A 19,854-nucleotide genomic window follows, 5' to 3' on the forward strand; every position below is an offset into this window, starting at 1 on the left:
CAGCCACTCCTTGACCACCCCAAAACATCTTTGGTAGAAAACAGTTCTTATATTGTACTAATTCAGTGAATATTATTATTATTATATAGATGTTCTGTATTAGCCAATCAGATACTCTGGGATTATCAATACCAAAAAAAAATTAAACCAGAGCAACCAGAGAAAGTAACAGCATTTGAAAACATAAAACAAGGCAAGATAAATAAACCATGTCCACAGATAGCCAGGTCTTCCAAAGGGACCACCACTGTGCAGTCGTATTGCCTGACATCTGTTTTGCAGCTTGGCTGTGCACTGTGGTTTATGTTGAGAAAGCAGTGTGTGTATATCATCTTTGGCAGATGTCCATGGGATTTTGACAGTTGGCTGCAGGCAAGGTTGTCTGATGCAAAGGTTTCACGGGGAGAAGAAAAAAGCTAACGAGGAGACAAGATGAGCTGCCCTGCAACACTTTCACTCTTGGCTCAACAGGTCAAACGATATGCAAGAAAAAAAGCTTGTATATGTCTCCTTCATATCAAGCTTTACTGCAGAACAATCCTGCAAGAGAGTTCCTGACATAAAATTTGTTTGAAATGTGTCCATTTCTTGTTTCTCCTCTCGCCATGCAAACATTTCCTCTCATTCCCTCGGTTTTATGCCACAGCACCATATGGAAGAAATTTGGTTCAGCTCTCCTGGAAATTGTGTTGAAAATGTCATCCGCCAAGGAGGTTTCACATCTGAAATGGTCCTGTGTTCTTTCTGAAATCGCACTGGACAAAAGGTTGAGAGGTAGAGGTCAAAATAGGGCCAATTTATTTTTAGGATTTATGTTGCTTTTGAATTTGCACCAGTTCTTTGAAACCTTTTGATTTACTAGCACTCAATTGCACTAAACATATCGTGCATGCCAAGAAGCATTTATCATTTATGACTCGAATACATGGAAAGCAGGAAACGTTACAATTGAAGTTTGAAACATTCACTTGAATTCATTACCCCTCTGCATCACAACGCTCTCAGTAGTCGCTTTGTTCTGGTGTTTGGCTAGACACATTTAAAATGAAACTCTTTTCTGTGGCTGACCGGACAAGTCTGGAAAAGTCAATGAGGCAAAAGATACAAGCATAAAAACGCAAATCTTCAACACATTGCAACCGTTTCATTCCGTTTCCCATTGTGGTGCTGAATAGGAAAGTAGTTTTACAACTTTACACAATACTGGGTCGTAGTTTGATTTATACGTTGAAAGCTTTGTAGATTCAGATGTTACGCTGACCGCACAGGCTACAGCAATAGATGTATTTCTCTCTTATTCCAACTACAAACAATGACATAGGAAGTTTTGTAAAAGTTCATTTATTTATTAAAAAAAAAAACTAAACAATAACTTTTACACAAATGATTATGCTATTGGCAGAGCAAACCATGTTTATAGTTTAGAGAAAGCAAAAACAATCAGAAAAGCAGTATACAGACAGTATAATAAAAGCAAACTTTGTTTTCTGACACAGAAAAAGCCAATCCTGTACCACGCCAGGCTCACTGGCTGTACTTAATGAGTGCTCAGCACCCTGTTTTCAAATACAAAAAATACACTTTCATTCAGTACAATTTGCATAAAGGAGAACTTGAAAAACAATTCACTGAATTTAAAGAATCACTACACTTTGGCGATAGTTTCTTGGGTATAAATAGATCAAGCATGTAAATAAAAAGCAGGCAAAGATAGAAAAGAATGATGTGACTTAACAGGTCATGTATCATTTAAATTTCAGCTGCTCCTCTGACTATGTGCTCACATACACAGACAGAGCATTATGTATTTCCACACACAATATTTTAATGCTCACAACTTGTATATTCCATACTTTATTACACTCATTGTAATTAGAACTGGTCATTGAAAATGATAAACTCTGGTTCTGACTGAAATGCGAGACATGCTCATATTACCTTTTCCAAATGTGGACTCTAAAACACGGAGGTTGATTCTGAGCATTTTGACAATTCTGAAGTAAGAAATTTAACTAATATTTATACAATGCATAATGTGTCCAGCACAGAAAAAAGCAAGATATTACATTTTCAATGCTTTAACATTGTCTACGTATTATTAAACAGTGCATCTGCCAGCTGTAAGCTCTGTCCGATGTTTGGAAAATGTTTTGTGCTGCCACTGAATTCAACTAACAAAAGACAAAGATAAAGGTTGGTGGTTGAGACGGGCAACAGCAACATTTATTCAGAGAGAATCATCATATTGGACTAATGGCAAGATTTAATAAGAGTTGAGAAGAACCATTTTAATCCTTTCTCTCAGAGACAGTTAATCCATCACCTTAGTTCATCTGGGGACACAAAATAGGTCAAGTGAAAGACCTCCCCCCCAACACACACACACACACACACACACACACACACACACACACACACACACACACACACAGGTATACGGATAAGGATGTGAATAGGCATCAATGGTCTCTTTGTAGTTGACAGTCTCAAAGGCACAGGTCAATTTTACAACTAGCTAAAACAACAGTGTTCTGTTGCAAAATGGCCACCCCATTTGGGTGTGCAGGTGAAGCTTTGTGTTATGTTCCTTTAGAAATAGGCATATTAATTAGGCTGAATACACAGAGAATGTATTGAAATGACAGTTATGTTCATCATGTTACTCTAAACTGTCAATTGTTGGTGCTGTTGGAGTATTTTGGACCAGTTTGCTTTGTCCTTGATGCTTCATAGGGAGCAATGCTTGGTTTACATACAACAACAAAAAAAGAGGAAAACTATTTTTTTAGCCTCTTGGAGAGGACCTTTTTAAGTGGCGGGTTCTTCCGGTCCTGGGTAGTGTCCTGATCGGGGTGGGTTTGGGGCGTCTTTGGCTCGTATAGCTGTTTGAGGCTGAGGGTCTGTTGCTGCTTCGTTGTTTCTCGTTGGGCTTGGCGTAGCTGACGTTTCATGGTCTTCACCTTTTCCCTCAGGTGGTCGTTGGCTTTCTCCAAGGAACGCACCTGCTGGGAGAGAGTCCTGACCCTCTCCTCCTCCTCAAACAGAGCCTTCTGCACTGCCGAGCACAACAACTAAATGGAAGAGAAAAATAAATGTGTTTGTTACTTTAAATACATTTGAAATATCAGGAAAAGCACTTCAGACAAATATGATTGATGTTAAGCCATTAAAACTCTGGACTGTCAAATTATTGATCAATTACTTTGAGGTTCCTTAAAAGTCATGGCACGAAAAAGGTCCATATCGGTTTATATTCTGAAATATTCCCAACTGATTTTTCCTCTTGCACTGGCTTTTGGATGGAATCCTATTTGGAGTTTTGTCCCATAACGGCTCATACTAAATACTAATGTCAGATTTAATATATTTTTGTTACATTTATGACGTAGCATTTGACAGATCTGCAGTTTTTGATTCTGGATTTCCTTTGGATAAGTCAAATGAGTGAACACCTCTGGCATGGTCGTTGGACTGACAAGCAGTGCAAATAGCTCCTAAATCTTTGAGCATATTCCACTGTTTGTGTATGGGTTAGTCTAAAAAGAAAACTTTTGGCAGCTTGTAGCCTTAAAAGGAAAAAAAGGAAGGAAAAAAGTCAAATTCATGATGAAATATTTTTGAGATTATACCTTTCTTTCTGTGGAACAGTTCGTGGAAATGTACAGACTTTAAGATTTAACATTTTATTGTATGCCCTGCTTTTTATGTACCAGTCAATTTGAATAAGCCAAAGACAACACACACTGTAGCTCCAGGTATGGACCAAGATGAATCTAAAGGTAAAGAAAATAGTTACACAACATGCTCCGTCTGTTTCAGCGAGACGCCACTGCGAGATAAAAGCCCAACATGCCTGCGAACGTACGACAGGCGATCCAAAGGCCCGGGACCTTTCCTAGGTAAAAAAATTAGCTCCAGCTGCCTTTGACTGCACGCCTGTCTGCCTGAGTGTGGATTTCCTTCACAGACCCTAATGCTTCCACATGGGCCAGCGTGAAACACTGATGTATATTCCCTGCCATCAGATAACAACCACTGAGGGTTTTGAGGAAATGTTAAAAATGTGCTGGCTGGCTGCTGGCCCACATGACTGGTTAGTACATTACCCGCTGTAATATTAGCTGTGGATTTTTCCCATGTGCTCTTACTTATGTCCCATGAGGGATTTGAAAAGGGTATGAAACTTTATAATGCAAAGGAAGAAGTTCAGGAGCAGAACAATCAAGTTATGTAAAGCAGAGGGTGGAAAATGCCTTTCATCCACGTTTATAGTCAGGGGTGCACATAACTTTTTCAGTGACTTACTCAGGTGAGTACCAGGAGATAGTGTTTGGTACTCACCCCATATGTAGCGTGGTCTTAATAAGTGCAGTTTTCCTCACTGTCCTCCTCAGTGTCGCCCCCACTGTCCTCTGCTTCAACTTCCTGCATGGTAGGTGATGAAGATGCTGTAGATGCACCTCCGTGTCCTTGGTTGAGCCTCCGATTAGCTGTCTCCATCCACAGGTCAACAGCTTGCTTTGGGTCAAATGTCTCTGTGGTCTGCTTTGACAGGTGAATGTGCATCAGGGCTGAGAGACGAGCATGTGACAGACGAGATCTGTACTTGGTTTTTATTATATTGAGATGTGAGAATCCCCTCTCACAAGCTGCACTTCTTAAAGGCAGTGTAAGAGACAGCTTAACCACCTTGTTTAGGTTGGAGTAAGCATATGGGTTACTTGTATTTACTATTTGGACCAAGTCATACACAGAAGAGGCTCCCAGGCGTTTTCCTGCCTGCTTTAAGCGCATCCATTCTGTCACAGTGGTGTCTTTGTCAAGTTGCAAGGTGGCCTCATATTTCTTGAGAATGCTTCCATCTGTTGTGTTTCCAAAACTGTGGAGGCCATGTTGAAGGATCAAATACTAAGAAATGATCACATGACTTGAGGGAGTCATATCTGATTTCTAACTCTTCAATTAACCCCCTGAGTAAGTTTGTCTTGTCTCTGTCAGCATCAGCATTAGAAACAGTGTGTGCCCTGTGGCCTTCACCATCAAGCAGAAGTCTGAACTGTCCAATGGCCACCATGAGTTCATCCTTACATTCTCCAATGGTCAGCCTGCTGTTTCCTTCTCAAACAGTGTTGATATTTTTAACAGTGTTTCATGCCTCCATGCAGACCATCTGATATTATGAAACTTACCCAGTTTCACAAAGGAGATCCTATTTTCTTCACACACCTTCTTTAGTGCAGCAGTTTTGGTTTTTTTTGCTCCACCTTTTTGTAAATAAAACTGCAGCAGCTTGACCACAGAGCGATTAAATGTCTCACAGTAGGAAACGTAGCGATCAGCTGATTTTGCACAATTCTCCAGTGTGTGTGCGGTGCACAGAATGTGCACAAGGGAGTCTCCAAACGCAGCAAGTTGCCGGAGTTTTGGCACAAGGCCGTTGTACACACCGACGTTGACAGCAGCCCCGCCTGTGTCCTGGAAAAGTCTCACAAGTCCGTTTGTTATGGCCTGCGCGGTTCGGTCAGCACCCAGTTCAATCAGTCCAAGAAAGTCCGAGATAAACTCTCCGTTCCTGGACACAGACACAATGTAAACGATTTCCTGCTCAGTTTTTGTCCTCAGACCAATCAAAAAGCAGCCCCCAAAATTCAGCAGACTGCAACTTGGCTCGTAACTCCCCGCTGATGGTGTGAGCGATGCTCTGCATGATCCGTGTGCCCACTTCACGTGAATGATACACACCTCACACACACACATTTACTCCTAGCCGCTTCAGTAAATGAACATCCTCAGAACAGGAAGACATGGGACGTGCGTGTTTAGCTTTATGGAAGACGAGGAGAAAAATATTAAACAGAGCTTGCCGCTGTTCTTCATTCAGCTTGTCTCGCCATCTGGTCAGTGGGCGACTGGACATTTCTTCTCGGCTAGCTTGTTTATTAGCTATGGTTTGCGCCACATTCCTGTGCTGCTTGCTCTTTTCATGTTTGTCAAATAAAGGATAGTTGAAATTCTCTGAGCCTTTATAAAACGCACCTGTTTTGTCTGCTAGATGTGGATGTGAGCGGCAAATCTTGCACCACATTTCGTTAGCTTCAAGCCACTGCACACCTTGGAGCCACTTTTCCGAAAAAAGTATTTTCTTCGGCTCTGGCTCCGGTTGGCGTTTCTTTGTAGGTGGCGAAACACTAATGAAGCTGCTTAATGTCTGTTGCTTTTTGGACATCTGACAGTAGTTGACAAGCAACATGTGTCAGGTTAGATGAGATCGGTCAAGTACGCAAAGGCGCGTAGTAACACAAGAGGCATTACGCATTCCTGATTTTTGTCGTGCATGCGTACCAGTTATGTGCACCCCTGTTTATAGTGCTGTTTCAGCTGCAGTGTGGACAAATATTTAGGTAACTGCACTCTATTAAATTAATGATACGTTTTTCTGCTTTATTAATGTGACATGGACGCAAACTAGTCCAGAGGTCCCTCTTCCCAGCAACATTTTTCAGCACCTCCTTGGGGATCCTGAGACGTTCCCAGGCTAGATAAGACATATAATCTCTCCAGTGTGTTTTGACTCTCCTACCAGTTGGATGGAAAACCCCAAAAAGAAGGAGCCCAGGAGGCATCCTGATCAGACAGTTTGGGGACTTGACAAATACTTCTCTGCTCTTGGCAGATGATGTGGTTCTGTTGGCTTCATCAGACCGTGACCTTCTGCATGCAATGAAGTGGTCAGGATGAGAGTCAGCACCTCCAACTCTGAGGCCATGGTTCTCTGCCGGAAAACGGAGGATTGCTCCCTCTGGGATGGGAGTGAGTTGCTGCTCCATGTGAAGGAGTTCAAGTATCTCGGGTTATTGTTCATGAATGAGGGTAAAATCGACCGGCAGATTGGGGCAGCGTCAGCAGTAATGTGTTGTGGTGAAGAACGTTCTAACCCTCACTTATGATCATGTGCTTTGGGTGGTGACCCAAAGAATGAAATCAACAAACAGCTGAAAAAAGGCATATTATACCCATGCAATGAAAGGGCACTGGCAATAATAACACTTTTTTTGTACCATATGTCCAGGATATAGAACTTGATAAAGACGTAAATTTAGTTAAAGATCATGTTATGTAAGCTAATTACATTGCTACTTACAGGTACGTTGAGAAATGACAGACAGAGTCCTAAACAGGGCATAATAATAGACGATAAAGAGGGTGCAGGCTGAATTAAAGCAGTTATATGCAGGTAAATAATCATTATGGAGTTTTAAACTTTAGGTGATATTGGAAACTATTCCATGAGTCCACTGCACTAACAATAAAAGCAGCCTTCCCTACATTAGTTGTGATTTATTGTTTCGCATTAACCAATCATTGGGGCAGCTTAAGTATGGCCCAGAGTTGTAGAGCAGCAAAGATGAGATATGAGATGGGGATTTTCCAGGAAGGGTTCTGTAGATAAATATATACCAGTGGTTGTCTCTCAATCAGGGAAGGCAAATTAATCTAATTTATGATAGAAAATGCAGCAGTTAATATTTAAATTGCCTCCAGTCATAAACATTGATTTTCTATGTGATATTTAAATGTATATTTTTCATCAGGCCAGATTCCAAGATATTTATATTCTGTGATGCTCTCAATATTGAGTGTGAAAGGAGATATGCAAGTTATTGTCATCTCTGGATCTCAACAACAAGTACATTTTGTATACATTGTGTTTTCTGGTGTTTACCCCTCCCCTGTGTCTCCGGCACTCCTGTCTGTGTGTTGTGGGCGTGGTCTTCGCCTACTGGCTCCCAGCTCTGCTCCTCTTCACACCTGTCTGCAATTGATTCATCGCCTCTCCCTGTCTGCTCACCTGCCTTCCATCAACTCATCAACTTAACAGTATATCTACTCTGGTTCTTAATCCACTCAGCAACAGATTGTTGTTTCTCCTACTGTGGATCATAACCCACTTGTCTGTCTGCCTGCCTGCCTGCCTCATCTGTTACCCATAACACCCCTGATCTTATCCTCAGCCAGCCATGCTCACACCATCAACCATCCTGTTCAGCCAAGCTCTGCCATTCCTTAATGCACTAAACCTCTCTTATACCACTCAACTCCATTGTTTGGTTCCGCCTTTAATGATCCTAACAGATTGAACAGAATCAGAAAGTATGTTGCAAAATAGTACTGCTTGCATAGAGATCAATCAAATACAGAAGAGACAATATCATTTATAGAGATGGTTCCCTGGAATTGGAAAAGCAGACTTTCCGTTTAAGACTTTTAACCCCTCATGACTAGAAAAATCACCTTGACATTAACATTGCACTTTCATTAAGTGGAGATAGATTTAAAAAGAATGGTGAAAGTCGAAGCAGCTGAGGCTTTAGACCCTAGTATAGTTTAAGCTCCAAAAACACTGATTGCTCCATTCCCCACAATGCAACTCTGTTACATAGCACTTAGACCCTCCCAAACTGTCAAATGCATCTTTCAAACTCCAAATCATTTGAATGAATCCATGGGGCACACCCTCAGTACCAAGGAGGATTTTATCAACTCTGACGTCATCTCAACACAACTGCAACATGGACAAAACAAAAAGGTTAAAATTTTATGTAGTGAAAGTCTTCTGAGTGTCATTTCCCATCTCAGAGGAGGTATGTTTGAAACCATTCTAAGGAAAAACAGGCGGGTGTCTGCCACATTAACCATGTTAGCTAAAATGTTGTGGACAGCAATTAGTTTTATCTTTGTATCCAGCCATCAAGTCAAAGCTAATATTTCTGCATTAGTGCTGGGACCATGAAACTGTGGGGAAAAAACCCTTGTTGCTTGTTAAAATGTTTTTATTGCTGATACTGTTTGATGTTTAATCTTAAGATGACAACGTGACATATGATTTACTTTGGTTGATACTGAATAATAATATGTGATCTGGTCTGGTGTCAGTTTGGGTCAGTTGTCCAAACAACGGTTGTGCAGTACCAGTAAAAACAAAGTCTGTTTTTTATTTTGCAAGGAGGAAATCTAATCACGATGACGTAAGAAAGCAGCACTGATACCTAAATGTTGCTCTGTAATTATAATCACAGGCCTGACACAAAAGTTATATGTAATGGAAATACGAACCATGTTTTCATTCTCATTACCCATGGCAGATGATATTGCTTTTATGAGTAGTCAGCAAATGATTGGAAACAGACAGAAGAGGACTGACCTAAATCAGAGGGACTATGCCAAAGGTTTAGCTTCATTAAAAGGGATAAAGCAGTTGGTGAGTGACTGGAAACCATTTATATACAGACATGTGGACTCTAAGACAAAATGAAGGAAACTTACAGAGTCACCAGGTGTTTGTGTTTGCCAGTGGTGTTTAAGTAAAAGTGAGCTGACCTTTCACTAGCAACGGTGTGAAACCAGAGCTGGGGCTTATTAATTGAAGACATTTTCTAAATCTGATGTGCATCAACATGAGTGTCATAAGCAATAAAAAGAGTAATGACCTTTAGATACACTCACACTGTCATTAATCAACATCATCCCGTGTAATCCAGGAGCTATTAAGTGATTCAGAGTTGTACTTTACTTTTATGATGTATCCACTTTCTCTGGTTTTACTTTAGTTTGTGATTTTCTACATTTCCATAAATTCCTTTCAGGATGCCCCCAACGGATAGACATGAACTTGTTGCATTGGTTATGTAAATAGGTGGAGATTTAGTTTTTCCAGTCCATCTGATCTAAGCTGTCCACTTCACTACCACACTTGTGATCTGATCTACAAATGTTTGTCTGTTTGTTCTGTGATGAATTTCAATTTGCTTCATTGTAAAACAGCATGTTGTATGGTGGTGATTCTGAGGGACTGACGTTTTTATAAGCTATCAAAGACCATTGTAGTTGCACTGGACATGTCTCCACATGATGCCACTTACTTTGACATTAGGGCTCTCATCTTTGGAAATAAGAAAATACTCCAATAAACAACTAAATGGTTTTCCAAAGAGCTGGCAAAAACAATGTTTTTAAAGTAAAATTTTCCTTTAAACATAGTGACTTCTTTGTCTGGCCAAAACCTCAGGAAATGTGTGTTTGGTTTCCCATGCATTAAGGACATATTTAACTTGCCAGCATCTTCTCAGTATTCCTTTGAAAACAACAGGATGTAATACTGCATCCTTTATTCCACTCTTTTTCCCAAATTATTTGTGTAGCCACCTTGTATATGCAACAACTGAATCAAAATAGATGTTTATCACTAATCGAGTGCGAGAGACAACTTTTCATCAACACTAGGAACTGGTTTATGGTTTATGGCTCTGATGGGCTACATACCCGGCTGTCCTCCTGAGCCTCCCATTCTGGGGTGTAGCTGTGGACCTGAGTTCCGGGCGTGCAGTTCGAAAACTGGAAAAGGCTGGAAAACGTCCGGTGGATCTCTGCAGTGTCGGGGAAGATGGGGTCCTGGAAGTTCACTCCATGAGGGACAATATTATAGTTCTCATCCATCCTAAAAACGGTGACAGATGCACATAAACAGAAGTTGTGAAAATTGAGTAACAAGAAACTCTGTAACGTCATCAGGAGTCCATTCAAATTAAAGCAAATGGACAGGTTTGACCTGTTCATCCTATAAAGTTGACAGACAAACATCAATAGTGGAAGTTAGACATTTTTGAGACATAGACCCTACATCTAAGCAGAATTGTTAACAGACCCTGGTCTATTTTTATGCAAATTCAAGCATTCTGAGTCAAGCCAGCAAATTACAAGCCAATGGGATTTACTGTGCATGTTTCATATCTTCTCCTGCAATGTGAAGTGTGTGAGGTGGGGGAGTCTTGAAGCTGCATGTTTCGCTACATCTGGAACCCATCTCGTATCCCTCGAGGGACATCAAAAGTTTCATTGTCCCTATCAGAGACTTGTGGTGTGTGTGTGTGTGTGTGTGTGTGTGTGTGTGTGTGTGTGTTGCTTCAACAGAAGAGGTCAAAGATCAGATGTAAGGGACCAAAAGGAGTGACCGTATATTTATGAGTTTCATCTCCTTTAAGGTTTTGGTATTAAGTTGTTTTCTTTTGACAGAAACGTTAAAAACTCTGAAGTAGTGAGATATAGTGAGTGGTGAACATATGGCTCAGGCGCAACACTCAATCTGTCTCATTTAAAAGTCCTGAGGGAGATCCTCGGTTCTCCAAGCGAGGCTCTGATTCGCCCTGTCCTGGGAGACTGCACTCATGATTGATTGGAAAGACTATTTTGGTCTGAGACAGTGCGTTTAGAACAGGAAATAGACGTCCACTGGAGATTGCAATGAGAACCTTTCAGTTTTGGCTTGTTCATACATTGTCTGGGACTCAGTGTTGCAGAGTGGCCACAACAACAATCCTTTGAAACTCTACACTGATCTGTTTTAGGTTTATGACAGGGAGTGTCACGTTAGCAAGAATGCCCCAGAGCAGGACATGCAGAGACAATCTGTTTAGCTATATCTCATTTCTTTCGACCAACTGATGGGCAATTTTCACTAAAGTTGCTGAATATTTCGGTGTTGTGGTGACGAATAACACACCAGGTAAAAACAAACAGCACTTTTATTATAAAGTACCTCAATAATTACAGATCCATAGAAAATACATTCATTACGAGTAGCTCATTGATAAATTGAAGAAATTGTTCGGCCTATGTGTGCGGTTTATATGAGGCTAAAACCAGCCGACGGTTAGCTCAGCTTAGCATAAAGACTGGAAACGGGGAAACACTTGGCCTGACTCTGTCCAAAGTTAACAAAATCCGACTACCAGCACCTCTAAAGCTCACTAATGAATGTGTTATGTCTCATTTTATTTAATCGGTACAAAAACTGAGCTGCAAATCAATATGATGGACAGAGCCAGCTAGGCTAATTGTGTCCCTTGTTTCCAATCTTGATGCTAAGCTAACCGCCTGCTGGCTCTAGTGTAAACAGTATCGATCTATTCACTGAACTCTTGGCTAAAAAGCGACTGAGGTCTGGCCAGAACATTATTTTAGAACAAAAACTGGAATGATCTCCGTTGTATCCAATTAAAGTAGTCAGATACAGGCAATGGGGGAACTCCATTGATAACGTTTTAAATCCTTGGTAGCCAAAAGAAGACAATACAACTCATTCATTCGAACATTATTTAATGCCCATCTTGACTATGTTTTGTTTCCCATAGGCCTACATCCTTTGTGGTCCTAAAGACTTCTGCAAAGGAAAATGTGGGTGAGCCCTGTCTATTATAACCCCGGTAAACACTGAGAAAAGATTACTTTGGTTTACTGAAGCAATCGTTGCTTCTTAATCATAATCAGGTCTGCATTTAAACAGAGCTCTGTTGTGACTCTAGCTTCAGGAAGTTTCCGATGGTGGTCGCCTGGCTAATTACAGGGATAACGTCCGGATGTTTTCACTATCACAACAGGGGACAGCAAAGTCATCCCTGGAGGTGTGATTAACTAAAACCAGTAAAAATAATCTTTAAAGTCTTTCCAGTGGCACAAAATCACACATACGAGTGTGACTGTGTGCATATGATGTGTAACATATGCAATAAAGAATACTATTGTAGTTGGACCTGCTGCAGACCCTCATGTGGCACAGCCAAACCTTACACTTCAGGAATGCTTTCCAATGCCCCACCCCCTCTGAATATCTAACTCTTCATCTGTTTTGAAGAGAAAAACAGAAAATGAGAGAAATATCGCTAGTGCTTGTCAGCACATGTTCCCTTTACTGAGTGGCAAACTGGTGTGTTTCAGCAAGACAAAAGGTGGTCCTACCAACCGCTGGCGTGCCGATAACTCTCCTGAGTGAAAATTCTTTGTAGGTTTACCTTCAAGCTGTTGGGAAATGTCTGGCTCTGTAATTACACTGGCTGGAATGCAATAGACGTTTCCTGAGTAACAGTGTTGTTTCTGTCCAACACAGACATTTAAGAATCAACCTGCCACATACGTTTTTGAAATCTGAGTGGAAAGTTTGGCAGATTATTAAATATATTATTAACCTGAAATCACATTGACAGATACTGATTAAAAGAATATGTGAGGATGGTGCCAACGTTCTGCTTCTGACTGCAAATACTTCCTTACTGGCTGATGATTGACTGAACCCTCTTTACTTCCTTTCATGACAGATCTCTGCACAGGTTTGAAGAGTTGCGAGTTTGCATTGGCCAGGCATAGAGAGGGGGTGAGGTCAAATTATACTAATAGAAAATACATTATGGGATGCCCTGGTAGACTAGCAGTTAAGACACATATAATAATATACTGTGATGGCAACATCCCTGGTTCAGTTCAGTGCATTTTCTCTCCTCTTTCCCCCTTATTGTCTGTCACCTCTCAACTGTTCAAAGCCAACAAAGCCCAAAAAAAACATCTACATCTTGCTCAAATGGACCACCAAACTACTGAATACCAATCACTAATATTCTGTAAAGATTATTATTAATTGCCTTTTCAGAGATCCCCAATGGCTGATTAAACTTTACTCCTCCGGTTTAAATATCTAACTCTCATAGATGTGCACACTGTGTCTGATAGGTCCCAATGTCAGAGGCACAGATGGTGGAGCCAACAATGATGTAATTCAAATGTCTCATTGTGAGACTATGTACATTTGAGTTCCTGGTCTTTTGTGCATCCACATTTAAAGTGCTTTACATTGAATTTACAGTTTGGATGGATGAGGTGAATCAATTCGAATCACTGGGTATCACAAAAGTGCAGAAAGGGACTGAAAGTGGAGCCCAACCTTTTTGTATGTGAAAATTAACATTAGCTTTGCATCTTCAGATCTCATGCCTCACATTATTTACCTCATTGTTTCCTATGTTTATAGAGACTGAAATGTATTATGGGTATGTTGTTTTTTCGCAGTCGGTTATTATCAAATCATATTATCACAAACTTTTTGACATTTATGGTAATGGATTCCAATAAAAAAGACTTCTTCGTCTTCTTTACTGGCTGAACTGTTTTCACAAAACTTGACAAAATTGCCTGATTCTAAAGCACCCAGTGACACTTCTGCAACACGTTTCCAGCTCTCTTTTCTCTTAAACCAAAAATGTGCCATTGACCTGGAACAGTAAAGAGAGATTTATTCTAACTGCAAATCACATTTGGACAAGAGGGCGCAAGAGGGTCATCCACGTTATGTCATATCTGGGCAACTTTTAATACTTTCAACAGACCTTACAGCCTCTAACAAAACATTATTCATATGCTTGTATAGAATCTATGCGACAGATCTGATCTGATACAGCCTGAATGAGCAGCTGTTTCTTTTGTTGGAAATCCTAAAAAAGTTCTGTTTTTTTCTATCACTTTAATAATTTATGCATAAAGTCGTAGTTTGTTAACAGAACTGACTGAATCTCAACGCACACTCAATAAGGGGACAAATAAAACTTAATGAATCTGTGACAAGAAATTATTTTGATGACTGGTTAGATCAATAGGGAATACCTGCGTTTCTCACCTTAGAAAGAAGTAGTAGTTGTTGTTTTTAGTGACACTGTAGGAGAAGCAGGGGAAGTAACCCAGGCCGGTGACATTAAACCTGGATCCAGCGGGGACCTCCAGCATGCTGCCCCACGCCTGGTCGCACAGCAGCTCAATCTCGGCGGAGAAGAAAAGGTCGGTGTCGTACTGCCAGGGCAGGTAGTTATACACACTGTAAGACTCCTTGTGCAGTGCCAGCACTTTCGCAAACACTATGATCTGCGCCAGCTCGGCACGGCACGCTTCTGTCTGTGGTCTCCAGTCGTGGGGCAGCTGGCATCCCCAGCTCCCACCTGGGCCTGCCACTGCCAGGGTAAACGCCAAAATAATCCACATGATCCGGCAGAGAGGACGCGACTGTGGGTCGGAGAGGCGCACCGACGCTCACGATGCTGCAGATGGATGAAATCACCACACACACAAAAAAAAACCAAAAAACTGCAGGGCTCTCACACCATGCACATACTTCCACCAATGCTGACCTAGCTGATATTCACAATAAGTGGATTTAAACACCAAAATAGCCCAGAACAGTTGGTATCTTCTCTGCTCTCTGCGGTCTTTGCTCCCTCCTCCAGCCACAATACCTGCGATCAGGGGGTCAGCCCATTCACACGAGCATCCCCTGCACAAACCTTTCCTCTCATCCTTTAAAACAAGACCAGGAGGAGCAAATAAAGAGTGTGCGTTCAAAGTCTGCCTGTGGAATTTTAAATGTGAGGTTTCATTTTGTAAATCGTCTTGCTAAATTACAACGAATCCATCAGCTTCAAGGCTGTGAGATTATGTGGCACTTAACGCAACAAAAAACGGGCACTGAAGTCCATACAGCCAACTATAAAGGACTGAAGTTAGAATGGAAATATAGGGAAGATTAATGGTGCCCTCTAGTGGCAATGTGCACGGACAGCAGGTCTTTAGTTGAGTTATAGTGAAGACATCTGAGACACTCTGGAGTGATTTAGCATTTAATATATCATGGATTTACTCGTAATAACGGTTTAAAAAAATATTTAAAATACAAAATTAAAATGGTTAATTTGGTTGTTAACATGACCGGTATGGACAGGTAAGTATAGACACATGATTAGTGTAGACAGATTAAGTCACATGACAGACCAAAAACCCCACAAAATGTCAGTATGAAACAACAATAGACAAATAGAGAACTATATACACAACATCTTAACATTTATCACTACATGCGGGCAAGAAGGCACACTGTTTTCAAATGACTTTAAAAAAACCTTGACTGGACAGCTAGAGAACAGACCGGACACCCAATCAGCCCTCCATGCAGTTTGTTTTGTAGTTGAATTAGTACTTTACTTCCTCCACATAGTGCTCAGGTATGTTGATCAGCTGATTCCTACAGTAAAACCAGACAGTTCCTGAGAAAACCCTTACAGGTTGATTCCTGTGTGAACCTCAGAAGGAAGGCACCTGAGAGTCACGACCCAGGAAATACACATCTGCTCTACAATTTTATGTGAGAGCCAATCAAGTTGCCTATGCTACTAAGAGTGCTGCCAAGAATTAACCAATCAGATGCCGTCCCACTACCAAGAATGGCAAAAACCAATCACAATCGAGAACGCTACGAAGAATGCCCCGAGGCCCCGCCCATCCAGAGATCAACCTTAAATTGTAGGAGCTCCTTAACTTTGATCGGATTGACAACCGTTGTTATATTTTCGGTAAGTTCATTGTTATTTATTAATTAATTAACTCATTATTTGCCTTCATAATGTCTGGGCCTTTATAGTTCTTATAAGTTTTAATTATTGAAAACGTGATTTACCCACGGTCGTAGAAAGCCGGTATGCTAACAGGCTAATTGTAAAACAATCATATGCTGGTAACTTAACTAACTCAGTTTTAAACCAATGTCAGTGACACCACGCTGAAGTTGGCTTCCGATTCGCCAGCCTCCGATTCGGCACTTAAGGGGAAAGTTAAGGGGAAATTAACTTATTGTCCACTGATTGTCTGTTTTTTGTGACACTTCTTGATGTGAAAACGTTTTAGACATTTTAGGTAAGACATCAGCTTTGGCTGACACCTACGATTGTATCTGTGAAACTTTTATTTTATTTGTGAAAATGCTAAAGGGGAGATTTCACCGTTTTTGTTTTACACCAAGACCTCATTAGACCAGGTCCAGATCAAAAACCACTGCACCTAGACCTCTCAAATCTGGAATGGATTGATGTACAGACCCTGAAGATTCATAAAAACACAGTCTCTGATTTGTGAAACCTTTATTCTATTTGTGAAAATGCAATAAAGACACATTTCACACTTTTTTCAGCACATAGACCATTTTGGACAAGGTCCAGATCCAAAACCACTGCACCTAGAACTCTCAAATCTTTTTACATGGAGAAGTTGTTGAAAAGGCACAGAGTCAGTAAAAAAGTCAGCAATTTTCGTTCTTTTAAGTTTTTATGGCCTCACCTCTGTTTTTGTAACGTTGTGTCTAGGTGCCTCTTTGTTTTCTGCTTCTCTGCTTTCCTTTGCAGGTTCCAGGTCGTGGGTCGTCATCTTAATATTTTTAAACTATGGACAATCGAGTAGGGTCAGTATCATGTCTGTAGGTAGGTAGGTAGTTGGTCAGGTGATGAGGAAAGGGAGGAACACAAAGAGGACAACTGGTGGCCGGGAGAACAAGAACAGGGTCTGAAATGATGGCAGATGTTATTAAAGCCAACAAACTATTTTTATTTTAAATACATTTATTTAGGTGTCTCTAGTATCTAACCCGGTAGGACCTCAGGTACCAAGGTTAAGATCTTGAGTCTGACTTGTAGACCTTTTAAAATAGTTTGTTGGCTTTACTAAAATCTGCCATCATTTCAGACCCTGTTCTTGTTCTCCCGGCCACCAGTTGTAACCTGCAAAGGAAAGCAGAGAAGCAGAAAACAAAGAGGCACCTTGACACAACGTTACAAAAACAGAGGTGAGGCCATAAAAACTTAAAAGAACGAAAATTGCTGACTTTTTTACTGACTCTGTGCCTTTTCAACAACTTCTCCATGTAAAAAGATTTTAGAGGTCTAGGTGCAGTGGTTTTTGATCTGGACCTGGTCTAATGAGGTCTTGGTGTAAAACAAAAACGGTGAAATCTCCCCTTTAGCATTTTCACAAATAAAATAAAAGTTTCACAGATACAATCGTAGGTGTCAGCCAAAGCTGATGTCTTACCTAAAATGTCTAAAACGTTTTCACATCAAGAAGTGTCACAAAAAACAGACAATCAGTGGACAATAAGTTAATTTCCCCTTAACTTTCCCCTTAAGTGCCGAATCGGAGGCTGGCGAATCGGAAGCCAACTTCAGCGTCGTTAAACTATGAACGGTTTACACATAATACTGTATAATCATTCTGTACATTTGTAAATTACTTTGCACTTCTGGTTGATGCTAACTGCATTTCGTTGTTTTGTACCCTGTACTTGCAATGACAATAAAGTTGAATCAAATCAAATCAAATCAAATTAATTCATTTTTGTAAAACACTATATAGCAGACAGACAAATGGCAACAAGGATACAACAGCTTTATTGTCATAGGTTATCAGTCAGACAGTGCATGGAAATAGTTTGCTGTCTCTTTACCCTGTCGTACAGTATACTAGCAACTGAGAATTAAAAAGATATCTTTATCTGAATCAAATATGTACAGATTGATCAAATATTTGTAAACAAGATATATATATATATATATATATATATATATATATATATTTTAATTAAGTGCACATTCATGTACCAACATTGTATATGTATCCAGGCATACTACCGTGGACTTGACCAATACAATATAAAGGTGTGTTCAATCTAAGATGTCAGACCAACCATATTCTAACTGTTGTTTTTTGTTTTTTTCAACTATACAGAATGGATCCTAAATTTAGAAGGAGGGGAGATGGCCGTTCCAGTTTGTTTAAAACAGAGGAGGCCAAAAAAGTGAGGGGGGAGAACAGGCCGTGTGCCCGAGCTCTTTCGCCTCACAGAGTAACAGAGTCAGTAAGGACGGTTGTTCTCCATCAGGGTGGTGACCCCAACAACGAGCAGCATGTCCTGGGCCAACACCAAATACAATTTGGGTTGTATAGAGGCCAAACCTTTAAGTGGGTGGCTGAAAATGCCCTGGGGTATGCTGGGTATGTGATCGCCTCTATGTCGCAGGAGTCCGGCAGATGTGATTCACATAATAAACTCATGAACAAGAGAGCCTTCAACAAATATTTTGCACACTATCCAGAGGGCCGTTATGCCATTGAGGTAAAGACCCAGAACCAACCTGCTACAGCCACTGCCACCACCGCTACCACCTCTACTAAACCCGAGCTCACCACATTCATCGACACCTAAACGAGCCTTCACTTCACCTCAACTGTCCCCAGTGCCTACAGCCACTCTGCACTCATTATTGATTGGGAAAGGCGAATCCCAGCAGGCTATAGAGAAGTCTGTCAAGAGGCTGAAGTTTCAGCCGTGTGAGTATGCAGCTAGAATTCTCTCACATCTGTATAATAGAGAGAAGAATTTGCCTTCCCACTGGTTGGATCCCCACCCTTCTAGAGGTTGACCAGCGCTGGATTGCCAAGGCTCTGTTCCAGTGGTCCCGCTTAAATCAGCCAGAGCTGGATCATGCAAAGATGGACAGGATGTGGTGGTATCCACCTCAGCCATCACTGAACTCTAGTGCCATACCAGCATTGGAGCAGTTTTTTGGACACCCCCTGTTCCTGTGGATTCCCCTGAAGCTTTGGCATGTGCAGCTTTTCTGTCCACATTCAGACTGTGGCAAATCGGAACTTACCTCTGCTGGACTGGATCAGAGGATAAGGCAGGTAGTGGGGGTCAGCAGCTCTTACTACCTGGCAGCAGAATACCTTTCTTGTAAGAGCTGCAAAAGAAAGGTGATTAGCTGGAGCCACACCATTGTCTCCCAGCTACACATAGGCCACCGCACTCAGTTCCCATGTCTGCTGACACACAAGCTGGGGTGTGACATGCAGGTTGTGCGCCTGATGCGTCAGCGAGGCTTAGGAAATAGCAGCAGCCAGCTTCAAAAGCAGCTGGAGGAGCAGCATGCAGAGAGCTGGCTGCAAAAGCAGATTCACTTCCTAACGGACTACAGGGGAGTTGCACGTGCCATTTCCTCTGGCTTGATTTCACCAGTGCCACTGGGCGACTTGCCAGCTATGCCTGCAGTGCCAAAGCATCGCTGGTTGATGCAGGTATATGCCCAGGATGTCCTCACCCGGCTGGAAGAAGTCAAGGCCTCTATCACGTCCCTTTTTGGCCAAGTCCTGAAGATGGACTCA

General features: G+C 41.3%; 1 protein-coding gene across 1 annotated transcript; it reads right to left on the reverse strand.

Annotated features, from left to right (window-relative positions):
- Positions 1-1,325: 1,325 nt before the first annotated feature.
- Positions 1,326-15,329, reverse strand: ccdc3b (coiled-coil domain containing 3b). The gene is made up of 3 exons (XM_051413897.1): positions 14,498-15,329; positions 10,321-10,495; positions 1,326-3,071 (listed from the first exon to the last, which is right to left on the reverse strand). Exons 1-3 carry the CDS (start codon positions 14,854-14,856, stop codon positions 2,778-2,780), a joined length of 828 nt encoding a protein of 275 aa, XP_051269857.1. The 5' UTR covers positions 14,857-15,329; the 3' UTR covers positions 1,326-2,777.
- Between the last annotated feature and the right edge of the window lie 4,525 nt (positions 15,330-19,854).

This window comes from Dicentrarchus labrax, unplaced genomic scaffold (genome assembly GCF_905237075.1).
Source record: "Dicentrarchus labrax unplaced genomic scaffold, dlabrax2021, whole genome shotgun sequence".
Lineage (NCBI taxonomy): Eukaryota > Metazoa > Chordata > Actinopteri > Moronidae > Dicentrarchus > Dicentrarchus labrax.